Source organism: Octopus sinensis, linkage group LG13, assembly GCF_006345805.1.
Source record: "Octopus sinensis linkage group LG13, ASM634580v1, whole genome shotgun sequence".
Classification (NCBI taxonomy): Eukaryota; Metazoa; Mollusca; class Cephalopoda; order Octopoda; family Octopodidae; genus Octopus; species Octopus sinensis.
The window spans coordinates 36,438,643-36,455,248 of NC_043009.1; the positions used below are offsets into that span (position 1 = coordinate 36,438,643).

At 38.0% G+C, this 16,606-nt stretch overlaps 1 protein-coding gene across 4 annotated transcripts in view; it reads right to left on the reverse strand.

Moving 5' to 3' along the window:
* Positions 1-16,606, reverse strand: part of LOC115218274 (post-GPI attachment to proteins factor 2-like) — a 51,857-nt gene that overhangs the window by 26,436 nt on the left and 8,815 nt on the right. For 3 of the 4 annotated variants that reach the window (XM_029788024.2, XM_036508314.1, XM_036508316.1), the window contains exons 2-3: positions 7,631-7,889; positions 4,633-4,748 (exon numbers count right to left, since the gene is read on the reverse strand). In XM_029788024.2, coding sequence (XP_029643884.2) covers positions 4,633-4,748; positions 7,631-7,889 — 375 coding nt within the window. Of the gene's footprint in view, positions 1-4,632; positions 4,749-7,630; positions 7,890-8,483; positions 8,552-8,795; positions 8,825-9,216; positions 9,536-16,606 lie in introns of those variants that run through there. The other variant, XM_036508315.1, reaches the window with a different exon arrangement.

Here is a 16,606-nt window from a genome sequence, read left to right on the forward strand (position 1 = left end):
AAGCATTACATCTGGCAGAGCAATCTGAATGCTAAAGGGTTAAAACTGGAAGCACATTAAAATGAAAAAATAAATAAATAAAAGACAAATAGTAATAAGACAGACGGCAGTGCAGTATGTTCAAATAAAATTTTTTTAAATCTCATTCAACAAAAAAAAACTAATATGGTAAACAGGTTTGGAAAATCAGGAGAGAATGTAGAAAAAGGGAGCATTACCAAATGGCTAGAAAATCAGCTAGGTGATAGGTATATTTAGCCAAGGGTAAAACAGAGAAGAGGAGATTTGTACATGTCTTGCAATGTGAAGCTGAGAGGCATGAGGTGAAAATAGTCCAATCCTGGAATGGCATGTCCTTGACAAGGGAGGTTGCCCATTACGTTGTTGGTGAGTCTGGGATGACATTGACATCTCTTTTCTTCAAGTTTCTGACATCGGATTATTTCAAAGCATGCAGCTCCTTCATTACAGAGGAGCACCAGGTTTGCCAGTTCCAAACAAAGTATTCAAGTTGTGCCAGTTGAATGTTGCAGGATTTGAGGACAAGCTTAAGATAATCCCTGTGAGGAAGCTAGAGTCATTTCATATCCTTTGTCTCCAGTGAATTAAACATATTACTTGGAAAGATAAGATCCCCCACACAGAAATTCTCCAGCAAGCAGGAATATCCAGCATTGAAGCCAACATCCAACACCATCTTCTGAGATGGGCTGGCCACATTATCAGGATGCCTGACAATTGTCTCCCAAATATGGTCTTCTTCAGAGAGCTTTCAACCATTGTTTGCCCACACAGGGGTTTTGTAATATGCAAGAAAGATGATTGCAATGATATGGACAGCTGTATAAAGTGTTAATCCCTTAATGTGGCTGGAGTTTGTGGAAAAGGGAGATCCAGTAAAAATTGGATGATGTAGTGAAGACTCACCTTGGGACCCTCAGCCCCACAAGGGAGATGACAAAGGACAGGGTTGTCTGGCCATATGAGGTTCTCAAAGAAACCCACTCACCTCATCAAAACTAAATTCTGGAAGCACTGTATTTATTGCACTCTTCATCCACATGTTACAGCTTCCCACCACCACCACCACTGAACCAAACTACCTCTCATCATGCCTACAACCTACCATGCTGCAATCTACCCCACCTTATTTCTCATTACTCTCTTGCCACTCCTCCACCTTGCTCTCCTCTGCATCCTTCTACCTTGCCCAGCTCTTGACTGTGATATCACCCTTCAATCCTACCCAATTTTTACAGTTGTAGGCTGCCTCTTTATCCCCTCCCCTCTCCTGTTTCCTATAAAATCTTGCAAACCCCCACTCTGCTGACTTCTATTCCTCTCATACATTGTGGGGATCACCTAGATACCTCATCTTTACTATCTCATCACAGTTCCTACTGATCATTCTCTCCCTCCTCTACTTAATGTGAGTAGCCATGCAGCTCTTCTACAAGAACCAGTCCTGTCGCCCACTTCTCACATACTTTAACCCATCATCTCCTAGCATAAAGCTGACTTCACTTAGAGTTAATAGACTTACAATTCGCATGGCAACCTCACTAGTGCTGGTGGCACAAAAAAATCTTTCAGGACATGCTGTAAAGTGGTTGGCATTAAGAAGGGCATCCAGCCCCAGAAACATGCTGAAGCAAACACTTGGACCCTCTAGATCTTGTCAAACTATCCAACCCATGCCAAAATGGAACATTGATGTTAAATGATGATGATGTAAACAGACCTTTCTAATGGGGCCAATTTACTCAAATTCATTCACAGAATAAAAATTTAATACAATAATGATTTTCTGTTTTACCAATTCCTGTTGAGTATTTTTAATAGTTCAAACTATTTTATAATTGCAAATGAAACTGGGTGGTTAAAACCTGTAGGGATCAGTGCTGATGGGGTTTCTTCAATATCAGGAAAATACAAGACTGAAGGCTCATTATTAAAGCTATGATACTAAGTGCCAAATGGACATTGCTGCAGACATGAAGAATTGATAGCAAGTACCAAACAAAGCTGAAGATAATACTGGATGAGGCAGTGAATGTAGTTGATTTTATTTATGTCCTTTAAATTGCCATATTTTTAGTGTTTGCTGCAAGATATGTGCAGTGCTTCCAAACACAGATTCTCAGGTGGTTAGGTGCTTACTTGCATACTTGAGTTACATGATGAAATACAATATTTCTTCATAAATTATTCCATGGTAGTGAATATTTCAATTTTTCATGGCTAACTACTAAGGTTTATACGTCTCACATTTTGACATATTTGAACGGCCTAAAACAGAATCTTGAAGGTAGACTCCCAAGTATTTTTAAGGCTGAAGTAGAAGACCTGGTCAGGAAATTAGATTTGTGGTTGAAAATCAGTCAAAAAAGTCTTTGAATACTTTCTGGACATTCTGTGACTTTTTTGCAAAGTCTAACCCCTAAGAAATAAGAAACCTTTAAAATCAATTTTTGCAAAATTTAAAGGACAATTTTAAGGATTATTTTTCCACTTCTTGATACTAATAATAAGTGAATCAGGGATAGATTTCATGTAGTTGTAAATACCATCAAATATTTAACTTCAAATGAAGAAAACAAACTTTAACGTCTTTTTGAGAAACCTCACAGAAGTTATACTTCATTCAGTATGGCTTCTCAAACTTTTAGTTACCTTCAAAAAGAATACCTATCTAACTAATATTTAAAGCACTGAGATATTTAATGCTATTCCTCAATACATATTTATATGAGCACACTTTCCCTTAGCTGTTTTATATAATACAGGATTAACAATGCTAATAATAATAATAATCCTTTCTAATATAGGTACAAGGCCTGAAATTCTGGGGGAGGGGCAAGTCGATTACATGGATCCCAGGGTCCAACAAATACTTATTTTATCGACCCTGAAAGGATAAAAAGTAAAGTCAACCTTAGCAGAATTTGAACTCGGGACATAAAGACAGATGAAACGCTGCTAAGCAATTTGCCCAGCATGCTAATAATTCTGCCAACAAAACCTTTACTTATTGTGATGATGATGAGGAGGAGAAGAATACTAAATACAGAGTTCAGGTGCACTACAACTGCTTTAAAAACAGTAAAAGAGAGCAGAATTTGGAAACTGCTCAAACCAGTTGACCATTGAATTTGAAATGTGGAATACAGAATCAAAAACAGCATCAACCAGCTCATTAAACAAGCATCTTTTGTCTTGATTTTTTATATCTATTTAATTGCATATCCAGTATCCAGTTATATATATATCTTTCCACTAAGGGATGAAACAGGAAAAACAAGTTTGTTTGAAGTTGATAAAACTGGTTCACTGAGTCTACGGACATTTCAGAAGCCTGGGAGTTCATGGGGAAAATTCATTAAAAAGGGTTTTTGAGGGAAAAGGTTCATAGTTACTGGTCACGTCATTCTGTTCACAAGCAAACCTTCAAAAAGGTGGACATACAAGGCTGCAATTAGACTAAAAAATATAAGACCAGTTGATAGTGCATTGGCAGAATTGTTAGAGCATCAAACAAAATACCTTGTATTTAGTTTGGAAATTTATGTTCTGAGTTCAAATCCTGCTGAGATCAACTTCACCCTTCTTAGGTCATTAAGTACTAGATAAATGCTGAGAATCAATTTAATCAATTCACTCCTCCCCACAAAATACGTGACTGTCTGCCTATGCTAGAAATTATCATCATCATCATTGAAAGTTGGATCTATGAATTCTGTTCTGCCATATTCCTAGCCATAACAACTTTTCCAAGCCTCTCTTTAACAATAGTTAAGTACCAAAGAGCAAAAATTATTTTTTTAAAATCTAGAATAAGAACATACTACACATAAAAAATGTTTTTGAATACCATCATCTTTTAACATCCACTTTTTCATGCTCACATAGGTCAGGCAGAAATCACTGAGATAGATTTTCTATCGTTGCATGTCCTTCTTAGTTGCCAACCCTCACCTGTTTCCAAGTAAACTAATATTTTGCCATGGCCAGAAATGTTTTCTACAGAAGATTACAAACTAGTGGTACCACATGTATAACAGTGAAGCTCATTAACAACTATCATGTGTGATCAAGACACAAACATGCACACACCCATACATATAGATGGACAGATAGACAGATATATATATTATATATATATATCATCATTTAATGTCAATTTTCTATGCTGGCATGATTTGGACAGTTTGACTGGGACTGGTAACCCAGATAGCAGCACCAGGCTCCTACAGCTGGATACCCTTCCTAACATCAACTACTTTACAAAGTGTACTGAGTGTTTTTTCTGTCTTACCAGCAGGGGTGCTTTTTACATGTCATCAGGTACTGACAATGACCACAACTCACTAAGCTTGGCATTACTTCTCAAGCAATACATACACACATACAACTAAGCTATAGTAAAAGACACTTGCTCAAGGTGTTATACAGTGCAACTGAACCTGCAACCATGTGGTTGGAAAGCAGACTTCTCAACCATACACCCAAATCCATGCCTATCATTATTTTATATTTTTCTGATTTTTGTTTCCAATTTTGTTTGCCTAAAAAAATCTATTAAAATAAGGATTTCCTTTATTTACTTAAATTAATATAAAATAAGGTCCTTACTCTTGCAGACATCGTCCTGCCATCGTATGTGCGGCCCCATTTCACTAGAATTATAGTCAACAGCATATAACACAAAGAAGATACAAGAAATGTGATGAAAAACTTTTCATGAGCATCTGAAAAAAAAAAAATAAAAAAGGAAAAAAAAGTGAATATAAAATCAAATCTTGAATATTATTTTATTTTAAAATTCTTAAAATTAACTGCATTATTTTTATGCATACACACACAGACATTTAGGAATTATACATTACAACAACACTGTTGTTTGAATACATAGACATATATTTCCAAGGGTAATACTCCTGCCTTTAAAAAAAGATATGATGATTCACAAATGAACTTAAACACCTACAATATCATTGTTATTCTATGAATATATTGAATTCTTTGTTATAGCTGTTCCACATTCACTATATGTATGCCTCACCGTGTGTGTGTGTGTGTGTATCATCATCATCATCATCGTTTAGCACCCGCTCTCCATGCTAGCATGGGTTGGACAGTTCAACTGGGGTCTGGAAACCCAGAAGGCTGTACCAGGCCCAGTCTGATCTGGCAATGTTTCTACGGCTGGATGCCCTTCCTAACGCCAACCACTCCGTGAGTGTAGTGGGTGCTTTTTACATGCCACCGGCACAGGTGCCAGACGAGGCTGGCAAACGGCCATGATCGGATGGTGCTTTTTACATGCCACCGGCACGGAGGCCAGTCGGGGCGGCACTGGCTACGGCCATGTTCGGATGGTTCTCTTACATGCTACCGGCACTGGTATCACAGCTACAGTTTCCACTGATGTTGATCTATTTTGATTTTGATTTTATATATATATATACACACACATACTCAAACATACACACAGTGACATCATTTAATGTCAAAGCAATGATTACATCTGTTTCTACAATCCCAATGTAAACTATGAATAGAAAGAGAGAACAGTTTAGCCCTTTAGCATTTTATCCAGCCATATCCCGCCCAAGTATTCGATCTGTTTTATGTTAAGACTGACCAGATACAACCTTTCACACCTACCCTACAATGTCATTCTCGAATATATACAAACATACTATTGAAATCTTGAAGCTACAAGATAACATATGATTAATTCAAAACGATGTGAATAAATAAGCAATACATTCAACAAGGAAATTTGAAGTTGACTGGGATTTCAAGTTTTACCTATTGGCTAATTCAACCCAATCAACTAGATCTTCACAATAGATTTGACTCTCCTTTCAGTAGTGAGTCACCTTATCAGATGCACCAGCATGTAATAATGATAAAGAAGGCAGTAAAGTGGATGAAAACAAGACAATGGTGTAATAATAATGATGAAAAGAGGAATGAATCTCTTATTATAAAAGGCAGATTTTATCTGCCTCCCTTTGGGAGTTATACAAATCTACAATATAGGATTTCTTCAATTACAATTTACCTAGCAGTTTTGAGAGTACAATGCATCGCGTCATGCCAGGTCCAGTTTTTAAAATTTAAACTCCAATTAAGCAAAATTTACAGAAAACTCACATTCTGCTGTGTGTGTCAAATGCTTTTCTTAGTCTGGTTTACAGCACACGCAAACGCACACACACAGTGGGCAAGGAATAAAATGAAAGTAATTCACTTACTGTAGTGAGTGATTCTTTCACTCTGCCTCCCACTTCCTAATTACACACATAGAAAAAACTTTTATTTTTTTACATAAGTAATGAGAGCGAAAGAGACTAAGAGAAAGCCATTGTATGACGAGGGAAGTTCCTTTGAAGTTACCGTGCATGGGACTCATTGATGTACATGTGTGTGTGTGTGTGTGTTTGATGGAGTGTGGGAGACAGACAGTATGTTGTGTAAGTGAAGTGCTTCTGTTAGAGTGTGTGAAGAGACAGAGAGAGTAATGTGTGAAAGAGAGAGATAACTGAAATTTTTTACTCGGTTTATGTGTATATGTATGTATGCATGTATGTGTGTGTGTGTGTATGTATGTGTGTGTGTGTGTATGTATGTATTTATATATAAAAGAAAGGTTGTGTGTCTGTCTACTCCGATTTAGATTCCTAACTACTCCCACATTTTGCGATGCAGTTTAACCAAAACCGGGTATCTTATAGTCGTGATTCATATCGAGCCCTTCTGGGTATTAGCGCGCGTCTACGATGAGTCTATGATTTTACAAATAATTTACCATCATTTTTTTCCATTTTAATGCATATTTTTTAAAATAAACGGAAGTAACTCTCAAACTTCACACCAATATGCGTGCTCATATGCGACGTAATATCACATCACCAGCATTTCCTCACACCCTCCTTGCACTTGGCGAAGGCAAAATACCAGGGGATGAAAATGGTAATATTGCCATCGATTCCATTTGTACCATTGTTAAGACGCCTTCTGATCTCAGAGATGCAGTGTTCCCAGATTTACAAGCTAATTATCAGAATATGGATTGGATTGGCAAAAAGGCTATACTGGCCCCGAGGAATAAAACTGTTCACCATATTAATGATGAAATGCTAAAACTCATTCCTGGGGAAGTCGATGTATATCAGTCTATCGATACAACTCCTGACCCAGAGGACGTCATCAACTATCCAATAGAGGTACTCAATTCCTTTGAGCACCCCGGACTACCACCACACTTTCTCAAACTTAAAGTTAGTGCCCCTATAATGCTCATCAGAAATTTGGTTCCCCCAAAACAATGCAATGGCACACGTTTGGCGTTAAGTCCTTATCTCCCACCGTAAGCTTATTTCAATATTTGCCTGAATAATCATCATAATTCAGTGCAATCATTAACAGTACTTTCAAGCAATTCAGCCCCGAGCAACGCCGGGCAATTCTGCTAGTATAAAAATAAAATAGCTTTCAAAAGAACAGTAGCCATAAATCTTCAAAATCTTCACACAAATGAATCCATTAACAAAAACAAACAACTGTCAGATAATAAAATCATTATCATCATTGTAGTAATTATCAAAAAGTGTGTACTTACAGTGGTTTTCATTTGATGCTACATAAGTGAGACCTAATAAAGCTAAATTTTCAATTATGTGCAACACACATGCAATGGCTGCTAAATGTCCGTACAGTTTGTTCTTCTCAGCCAGCCTGACAGACATGTGGAAGTTATAATATGTAAATGCTACTAAAAAGCGAGGAGCACAATGAAGCCCAATACATGCTCGCCACACATATCGTTGAGGAGTAAAACCACCAATAGCTGCACTGATAGAAGGCAAGTAGTTGGGAACCTGAAAAGAAAAAAATAGAATTAAAAAACAATTTAATCATGTAAGATAATTATATATATATATTATTCTTTCATTTGTTTCAGTCTTTTGACTGCGGCCATGCTGGAGCACCGCCTTTATATATAAACATAAGGGTACCCAACGATAAAACATATACTAGCATCGCCTTACTGGCACCTGTGCAGGGGGCATGCGAGGTTGTTGCCAGTACCACCTGACTGGCACGTAAAAGCACCCACTACACTCTCAGAGTGGTTGGCATTAGGAAGGGCATCCAGCTGTAGAAACTCTGCCAGATCAAGATTGAAGCCTGGTGCAGCCATCTGGTTCGCCAGCCCTCAGTCAAATCGTCCAACCCATGTTAGCATGGAAAGCAGACGTTAAATGATGATGATGATGAATGTCATCATTGTTTAACATCCATTTTCCATGCTGGTATGAGTTGGACAGTTTGACAGGAGGAGCTGGCCAGCTGAAGAGCTACCTGAGCTCCATGTCTGTTTCGGCATGGTTTCTACATACAACAGAAATTGCAAACAAGAGACTCCAACTAACAACTAACACATGAAGAACTAAACCTTCCTAAGATGTTACCATCCTGTTCTTCCTCTTCTTAAGACATGCCACCTTGTTCTTCCTCTGTGGTGTTTGTCTCACCAACTCCTGAAACCTTTCCCAAGACTATTCTTGCTCAAACAACCATTCCCCCACCACCACTACCACAGTGTCAGTGCAATACTGAGGAGTCAACCCCTAAACACAAATCAAGCCAACAAACCAACAACTCCCACCTAAATTTCATTAAATTTATATCAATACAAAATTCCCAATCTTTAAGTGTCTCAGTTTAATGGACACTTAAAAGCAAAGCTGATGAGGTTTCATCAAGAAAGGAAACAGTTTAACCCATCTTTCCATCCATGGTCACAATATTTGGAAGTACTCCGTCGGTTACGACGACGAGGGTTCCGGTTGATCCGATCAACGGAACAGCCTGCTCATGAAATTAACATGTAAGTGGCTGAGCACTCCACAGACACGTACACCCTTAACGTAGTTCTCGGGGATATTCAGCATGACACAGAGAGTGACAAGGCCGGTCCTTTGAAATACAGGTACAACAGAAACAGGATGTAAGAGTGAAAGAAAGTTGTGGTGAAAGAGTACAGCAGGGATCACCACCATCCCTGCCGGAGCCTCGTGGAGCTTTAGGTGTTTTCGCTCAATAAACACTCACAACGCCCGGTCTGGGAATCGAAACCACGATCCTACGACCGCGAGTCCGCTGCCCTAACCACTGGGCCATTGCGCCTCCACTCACAATATTTACAACAGCCAACACAAACAAGAAAAAATCATTTGCTAACTGCAGTTATGAAGCTGCAACATACAGATGACAGATACAGGTGCAACAGCTGGCCAGCATCCAAAAAATGTTGGCTGTTCTCATAGCTGGCTGCATCAATTATCACAGTCCGCCAACTTCAATTTGAATTCCACCTCTGACCACTTGTTATTGTGTGGGGGATGGAACATGCCCACATCATCGGTGGCTGTTAGTTCAATATTTAGCTGATCACTTGAGATCATTACCTATGTGTAATCCATCACCATACATTAGTGGCCTCCATCAGGATAGAAGCACAAACTGGGTGCAGTGTAATGCACCAGTGTATTTATGGAGACTGCAATACACAGCTTCCTTTTACTAAAGGTAATACCATTCCACCAGCACCCATACATACATACATACATACATACATACATACATACACACATTATGTGTATATTTACACACACACACTACATACATGCATACAGTCATGCATACATACACTCATGTACACATACACACTCATGCATACACACAGGCTTACATAGACACACATGCTCACATATCCATAACTATACACTAAACAAAAATTAACTGGCATGTTTATTTATACTCTGATACACATAAACACTTTCGTACACCATGAATATAATACACACACATGCATATATACACAGATGCACACAAGCATATATCCACACACACACACATACACAGGTTTTTAGGCAACAGAGAAGCTAAGCAAGTGCAGACTGCAGTACACTGCGTCAGATATTATTGATGTAGCAATAAATATAACAGTTGAGAACCGAAGATGAGAAATATTATTGGATTCACACATTTCTATTTCTGTTGAAACATACACTGCAGGAATAACAGCAGCAAAAACATCAATATACGCACATGTAGGAATGAATGTATGTGTGTGTGTATGTATATATATATATATATATATATACACACACACACACACACACACACACACACACACATTCATACACACATATACATGAATGCAAATATTCAATCTTCGCACTCTAAGTTCAAGGAATTGTATTTACTAATGCAGTTTAAAAAAGTTGGCTCTGAGGATTTAATTATTATCATTATTACATATAAATAATAATAATGGTTTCAAATTTTGCCACAAGGGCAACAATTTGGGGGAAGGGGTTAATTCAATTACATCGACCCTAGTGTACAACTGGTACTTATTTTATTGACCCTGAAAGGATGAAAGGCAAAGTTGACCTCAGTAGAATTTGAACTCGGAACATAGCAGCAGATGAAATACTGCTAAGCATTTCACCTGGTGTGCTAATAATTCTGCCAGCTTGCTGCCTTAATAATAATAATCCTTTTATTATAGGCACAAGGCCTGAAATTTTAGGGGAAGGGAACAGTCAATTACATTAATCCCAGTGCTTGACGGGTTCTTATTTTATTGACTCGCCAGTATGGAATGCAGACATTAAATACTGATGATGATGATGAAGAGGGCAAAAAAGTAAAGTTGACCGCCAACAGAATTTGAACTTAGAATGTAAAGAACTGGAAGGAATGCCACAAAGCACTTTCTCCAGTGCTCTGACAACTCTGCCAAAGAATAATAATGTTTAAAGAGTTTGATGTCTTACATTGGCCAGAGAGAAGAGGAGTACAGTCAATTAGTTCTCATTATTTTATCAACTCCTGGAGAATGAAAGTAAACGTCAACAAACTTTAGTTACTCACTCAACTGATGACGCCTTGGACAGAAATAATTACAGAGGTATCAAATTGTTGGACCAGGGATGAAAATTACCAAGAGAGTCATAGTTCAACTAATTAGGAAGAGAGTTAATCTAGAAGAGATGCAGTTTGATTTTGTGCCAGAGAGAAGCATTACTGTTGCTATATTCCTGGTAAGGGAACTTCAGAAGTACTTAGCCAAAAATAAACCTCTGCACTTAGCTTTTCTTGACATGGAGAAAGCCTTTGATAGGGTCCCCTGCTCCCATATCTGGTGATCAGTGTGGAAACTAGGGATAGACGAACAGTTGGTGAGAGTTGTACAAGGATGCTGTCAATAAGGTGAAAGTTGGCAACGTGCGTAGCAATGAATTCAGTTTAGAGGTGGTTTACCAAGGATTGGTTCTCAACACCCCCTTATAGTCCTCCAGGCTATAACAGAGTTATATCCAGTGCCAGAGACATATAATAAAAAAAGACACCTGTGCCAGTGACATATAAAAAGCACCAGTGACGGTGAAACATAAAAGGCAGCTATGCCTGTAAAATAATCCAGTACACTCTGTGGAGTAGCATCCAGCTACAGAAACCAGCCACACACACACACACACACACACAACACACACACACACACACATTCATACACACATATACATGAATGCAAATATTCAATCTTCGCACTCTAAGTTCAAGGAATTGTATTTACTAATGCAGTTTAAAAAAGTTGGCTCTGAGGATTTAATTATTATCATTATTACATATAAATAATAATAATGGTTTCAAATTTTGCCACAAGGGCAACAATTTGGGGGAAGGGGTTAATTCAATTACATCGACCCTAGTGTACAACTGGTACTTATTTTATTGACCCTGAAAGGATGAAAGGCAAAGTTGACCTCAGTAGAATTTGAACTCGGAACATAGCAGCAGATGAAATACTGCTAAGCATTTCACCTGGTGTGCTAATAATTCTGCCAGCTTGCTGCCTTAATAATAATAATCCTTTTATTATAGGCACAAGGCCTGAAATTTTAGGGGAAGGGAACAGTCAATTACATTAATCCCAGTGCTTGACGGGTTCTTATTTTATTGACTCGCCAGTATGGAATGCAGACATTAAATACTGATGATGATGATGAAGAGGGCAAAAAAGTAAAGTTGACCGCCAACAGAATTTGAACTTAGAATGTAAAGAACTGGAAGGAATGCCACAAAGCACTTTCTCCAGTGCTCTGACAACTCTGCCAAAGAATAATAATGTTTAAAGAGTTTGATGTCTTACATTGGCCAGAGAGAAGAGGAGTACAGTCAATTAGTTCTCATTATTTTATCAACTCCTGGAGAATGAAAGTAAACGTCAACAAACTTTAGTTACTCACTCAACTGATGACGCCTTGGACAGAAATAATTACAGAGGTATCAAATTGTTGGACCAGGGATGAAAATTACCAAGAGAGTCATAGTTCAACTAATTAGGAAGAGAGTTAATCTAGAAGAGATGCAGTTTGATTTTGTGCCAGAGAGAAGCATTACTGTTGCTATATTCCTGGTAAGGGAACTTCAGAAGTACTTAGCCAAAAATAAACCTCTGCACTTAGCTTTTCTTGACATGGAGAAAGCCTTTGATAGGGTCCCCTGCTCCCATATCTGGTGATCAGTGTGGAAACTAGGGATAGACGAACAGTTGGTGAGAGTTGTACAAGGATGCTGTCAATAAGGTGAAAGTTGGCAACGTGCGTAGCAATGAATTCAGTTTAGAGGTGGTTTACCAAGGATTGGTTCTCAACACCCCCTTATAGTCCTCCAGGCTATAACAGAGTTATATCCAGTGCCAGAGACATATAATAAAAAAAGACACCTGTGCCAGTGACATATAAAAAGCACCAGTGACGGTGAAACATAAAAGGCAGCTATGCCTGTAAAATAATCCAGTACACTCTGTGGAGTAGCATCCAGCTACAGAAACCAGCCACACACACACACACACACACACATCTTTGTACAGGTGTACAGTACATAAAAGCGTATTGTATTCCAGTCCTCAGTTTTGAACATTTTAGATGAGGATTTTTTCACTTGCCAAAAGACAAGGCCATCCATTTTAAGAGCGAGGTACAGTCAACAGAACAGACTGTTACAGTATATTATTCCTGCTTCTATTTATTTTACCAATAAAGACACATTAAAAATTCCTGTGGTGGTATGAACTCAGAACACTAAGGTACTAAACAAGACGGTATAAGGTATGCAATTCCTGCTTTCCATGAAGACCAGTGGCTCTCAACCAGGATTTATATGGCCTTGAGGGTCTATATAAGATTTTTTGAAGGTCCACACAGCAAAATAGTAAATTAAGAATCCACAATAGTATTTTAAGGGTCCCTGAAAAAATTTTGCTTTAGATGTATGTATTGCAAGAAACAGCTAGGTTTCTTTCTCTAACATTTTACATAGTTTAACCTACACAAATTCATGTGTGAAAAACAAAATATGAATTTGGAAAGAAGTTTCCATGAGACTAGTTTTTAGACATCAAATGTTTGTGGGGGGGTCTACCAGAATAAAATAGTAATCAAAGGGGTTCATAGACAAAAAACAGTTGAGAACCCCTGATGTAGACCATAAAACAGAAAGGGGATATAATCAGTTAAGCTAAGTATGGACTTAGTTCATTGAATACAAAATAAAAGCTGAATGCAGCAGGATTAGATTTGAAACTAGCCAGACAAAACTAAGAGTGTAAGGCATTAAAGCTTTTTGTACCAGTGTGTCTGTCACTTTACCACTGTCTTTCACTCAATTTTTAACATTGAGACAAACTTGGAGGAAGAGAATATTAGATTTAATTGGCCCCAGGAAGAGGATGAATGACAAAAATTATCTTGGCAGCAGCTGTGTCCAGGATGTCAAGAAATGTAACTCCTCTACCAATTCTGTTAGTCTTATCCTCATCACCATCGTTTAACGACCGTTTTCCATGCTAGCATGGGTTGGCCGGTTCAGCTGGGGTCTGGGAAGCTAGAAGGCTGCGCCAGGCCCAGTCTGATCTGGCAGTGTTTCTACAGCTGGATGCCCTTCCTAACGCCAACCACTCCGTGAGTGTAGTGGGTGCTCTACATGTAATACAATAATGAATTAGCATAATTATAAGAAACTGTATAAGAAACAGGAATTGTAAATTGAAGTAGTGTAAATTTCCAACTTTAGGAAATATATCTACAACTCTGACTAACGAGGATACAATTTAACTCTTTAATTTAAATTACCCTGTCAAATGTAAAGCTTATTTATTCATATTGTTTTGAATTAGGTATTGTCTCAGTTTTGAGATTTCGATGGCATTAGGAAGGACACTTGGCGTTAGGAAGGGCATCCAGCTGTAGAAACATTGCCAGATCAGACTGGGCCTGGTGCAGCCTTCTGGCTTCCCAGACCCCAGTTGAACCGTCCAACCCATGCTAGCATGGAAAGCGGATGCTAAACGATGATGATGATGATGTGATTGTCTATTTTTAGGAAGACATTGCAAGGTAGGTAGGTGCGAGAGGCTAAACCTGGCTAGTATGAATTTAAAACAAGAGGCATATTTGAACCAGATATGGCTGGACTGAATGCTAATGGGTTAAACGACGAACAGGAGCATCAGCCAAAGTAGATAAAAATGTAACGGTTGTTGTAGCTGTTTAACTTCTAGTCAGCCTTGGTCAAGTAGAATTATGATAAAAGGCAATCTAGCCATGACCATCCTATCTCATTTCAGGCATAATGCATCTTGGATTACATTATTGAATGTATCATTCCTTTGACAGAGTGTAATTTGAAGGAAATGTAGCTGTTATTTCTATAAGGCTGAATAACTGCATAGAGGCACTCTTATTGACTAAAAAATGCTGTGGTTGCTCTACTTCATGTGGACCCTATTAAAAAAAATACACAAAAAAATGTAGCCTGTCCCAAGAGAAACACTAATGGTGCAGCTGAATGGCATCATTTGGTCTTTCACCAACACTAATATCCAGAATCAATGGTATTTGTCCATCCATACATAAATATACACATATATACACATACATATTTTATAGCATTATGCATAGAAATCTACAGTAGATATTTACAGCACACTGAGAGGTGTTCTGTGAAAAAAACAGCTTAGACATGTCTACTTTGGGAATAATTGAATAATTATTATTAGTGATAATAAATTGATGAAGAGAGAGAAATCATTATGAGATATTATGGAGTAGTTAAAGCAAGGGTGGGAAGGAAGGAAGGACTTTTTAAGAAGTGAAAAAGAATCAGAGTAATGGTTGGAATGATTCCAGTTGTTCAGCATCTACAACAAAAGAGAATTATTTTTTATCACTTTGTTGGTTGGAATAGCAGGAAATTAACCAACTTATCATTAGACTTAGTCAAGTCAGTGCTTCAGACTGAGCTTTGGGATGATGAAGATGGTGGTGAGAGAGAAAGAATGGAGATGGAGGAAGGTAGAGAGTGGGGTGGAGAGACAAAATTAAAGGTAGAGGTAGAAATAGATAAGGAAAGACAGTGTGAGAGATAGGCAGGAGTAGAGAGGGAGAGAAAGCAGTGGCCTTCCAAATCCAACTAATAATCAATCAGACCTAAAGGAAATAATCAAAGAGTTAAGTATTTTTTTTTTTAGCTATGAGAAGAGAGAGGTGCTAGAATTCAAAATGAAATTAAGGGGAAAATTTGCAGTTTTGGAGGAAGTGGTGAAGGTAAGATCTCAGGATGTTGACCTCATAGACGTGATGACACAGAATAAAGAAAACAGGCAACAAGCTGCACTGCAGATCCATCTAAACTATGCCAGTATAGATAAATAGGTAATGATGGTGGTGGTGGTGGTGATGGAGAAGAAGGAGGAAGAGAAGAATTTTTTTTTAAATGATTTGCAGTTGATCTTTGAGCAACCCCTGATATTTCATCCTCATGTTGTCTATTTCTTTTGGGTCCACAAGATATGCACTCCCAATGGATCACTCTCACAAGGGCAGCTCAACTACCAGACAAGTGGGGCCAGAGTTTGAGAGCAAACAGGGTTTATGAGCCCTCTTGACATTGCACCTTGAAGGGAGATCAACTGTAACAAAAACATGATGATGATAATATTGAGCTCAATGATGAAAAATTAGTTCCATCCCAGCAATCTATTACTTATATACTATCTCTATTCAGATTGTAACATACACTGTTTCAATTCAGGTTTCATACTCTCTATCCTCTTTCAATATATTTATTACAAAAACAATTAATATAACAGGGAAAAAAGTACCATGCAAACAATAAATGCAAAATTTGTTTTCTTAATTTTTCTTTGTGCTTTATTTTGTACGTATAAGACAACAGAGTTAGTTAGTTCAATTCCTTGCATGTTACCAGAACTGTTTTAATTTCATCAAACCCAGAAAGGATTGAAAGTAAAAACATTGATCTCAATGACACTTAATATCAGAACTACATGACACTACTTTTGATAATCCCAAGAATCAGATACCAACATGGACCTACTCAAGACTAAGACACCAAAGCTCTCCACCATCAACACAAACAGTAGTGAAATATTTTGGCAACAGAAAATCATATGGAAATTTTGCCAAATATTGACTAACTGTTCCCATAATTCCAAGTG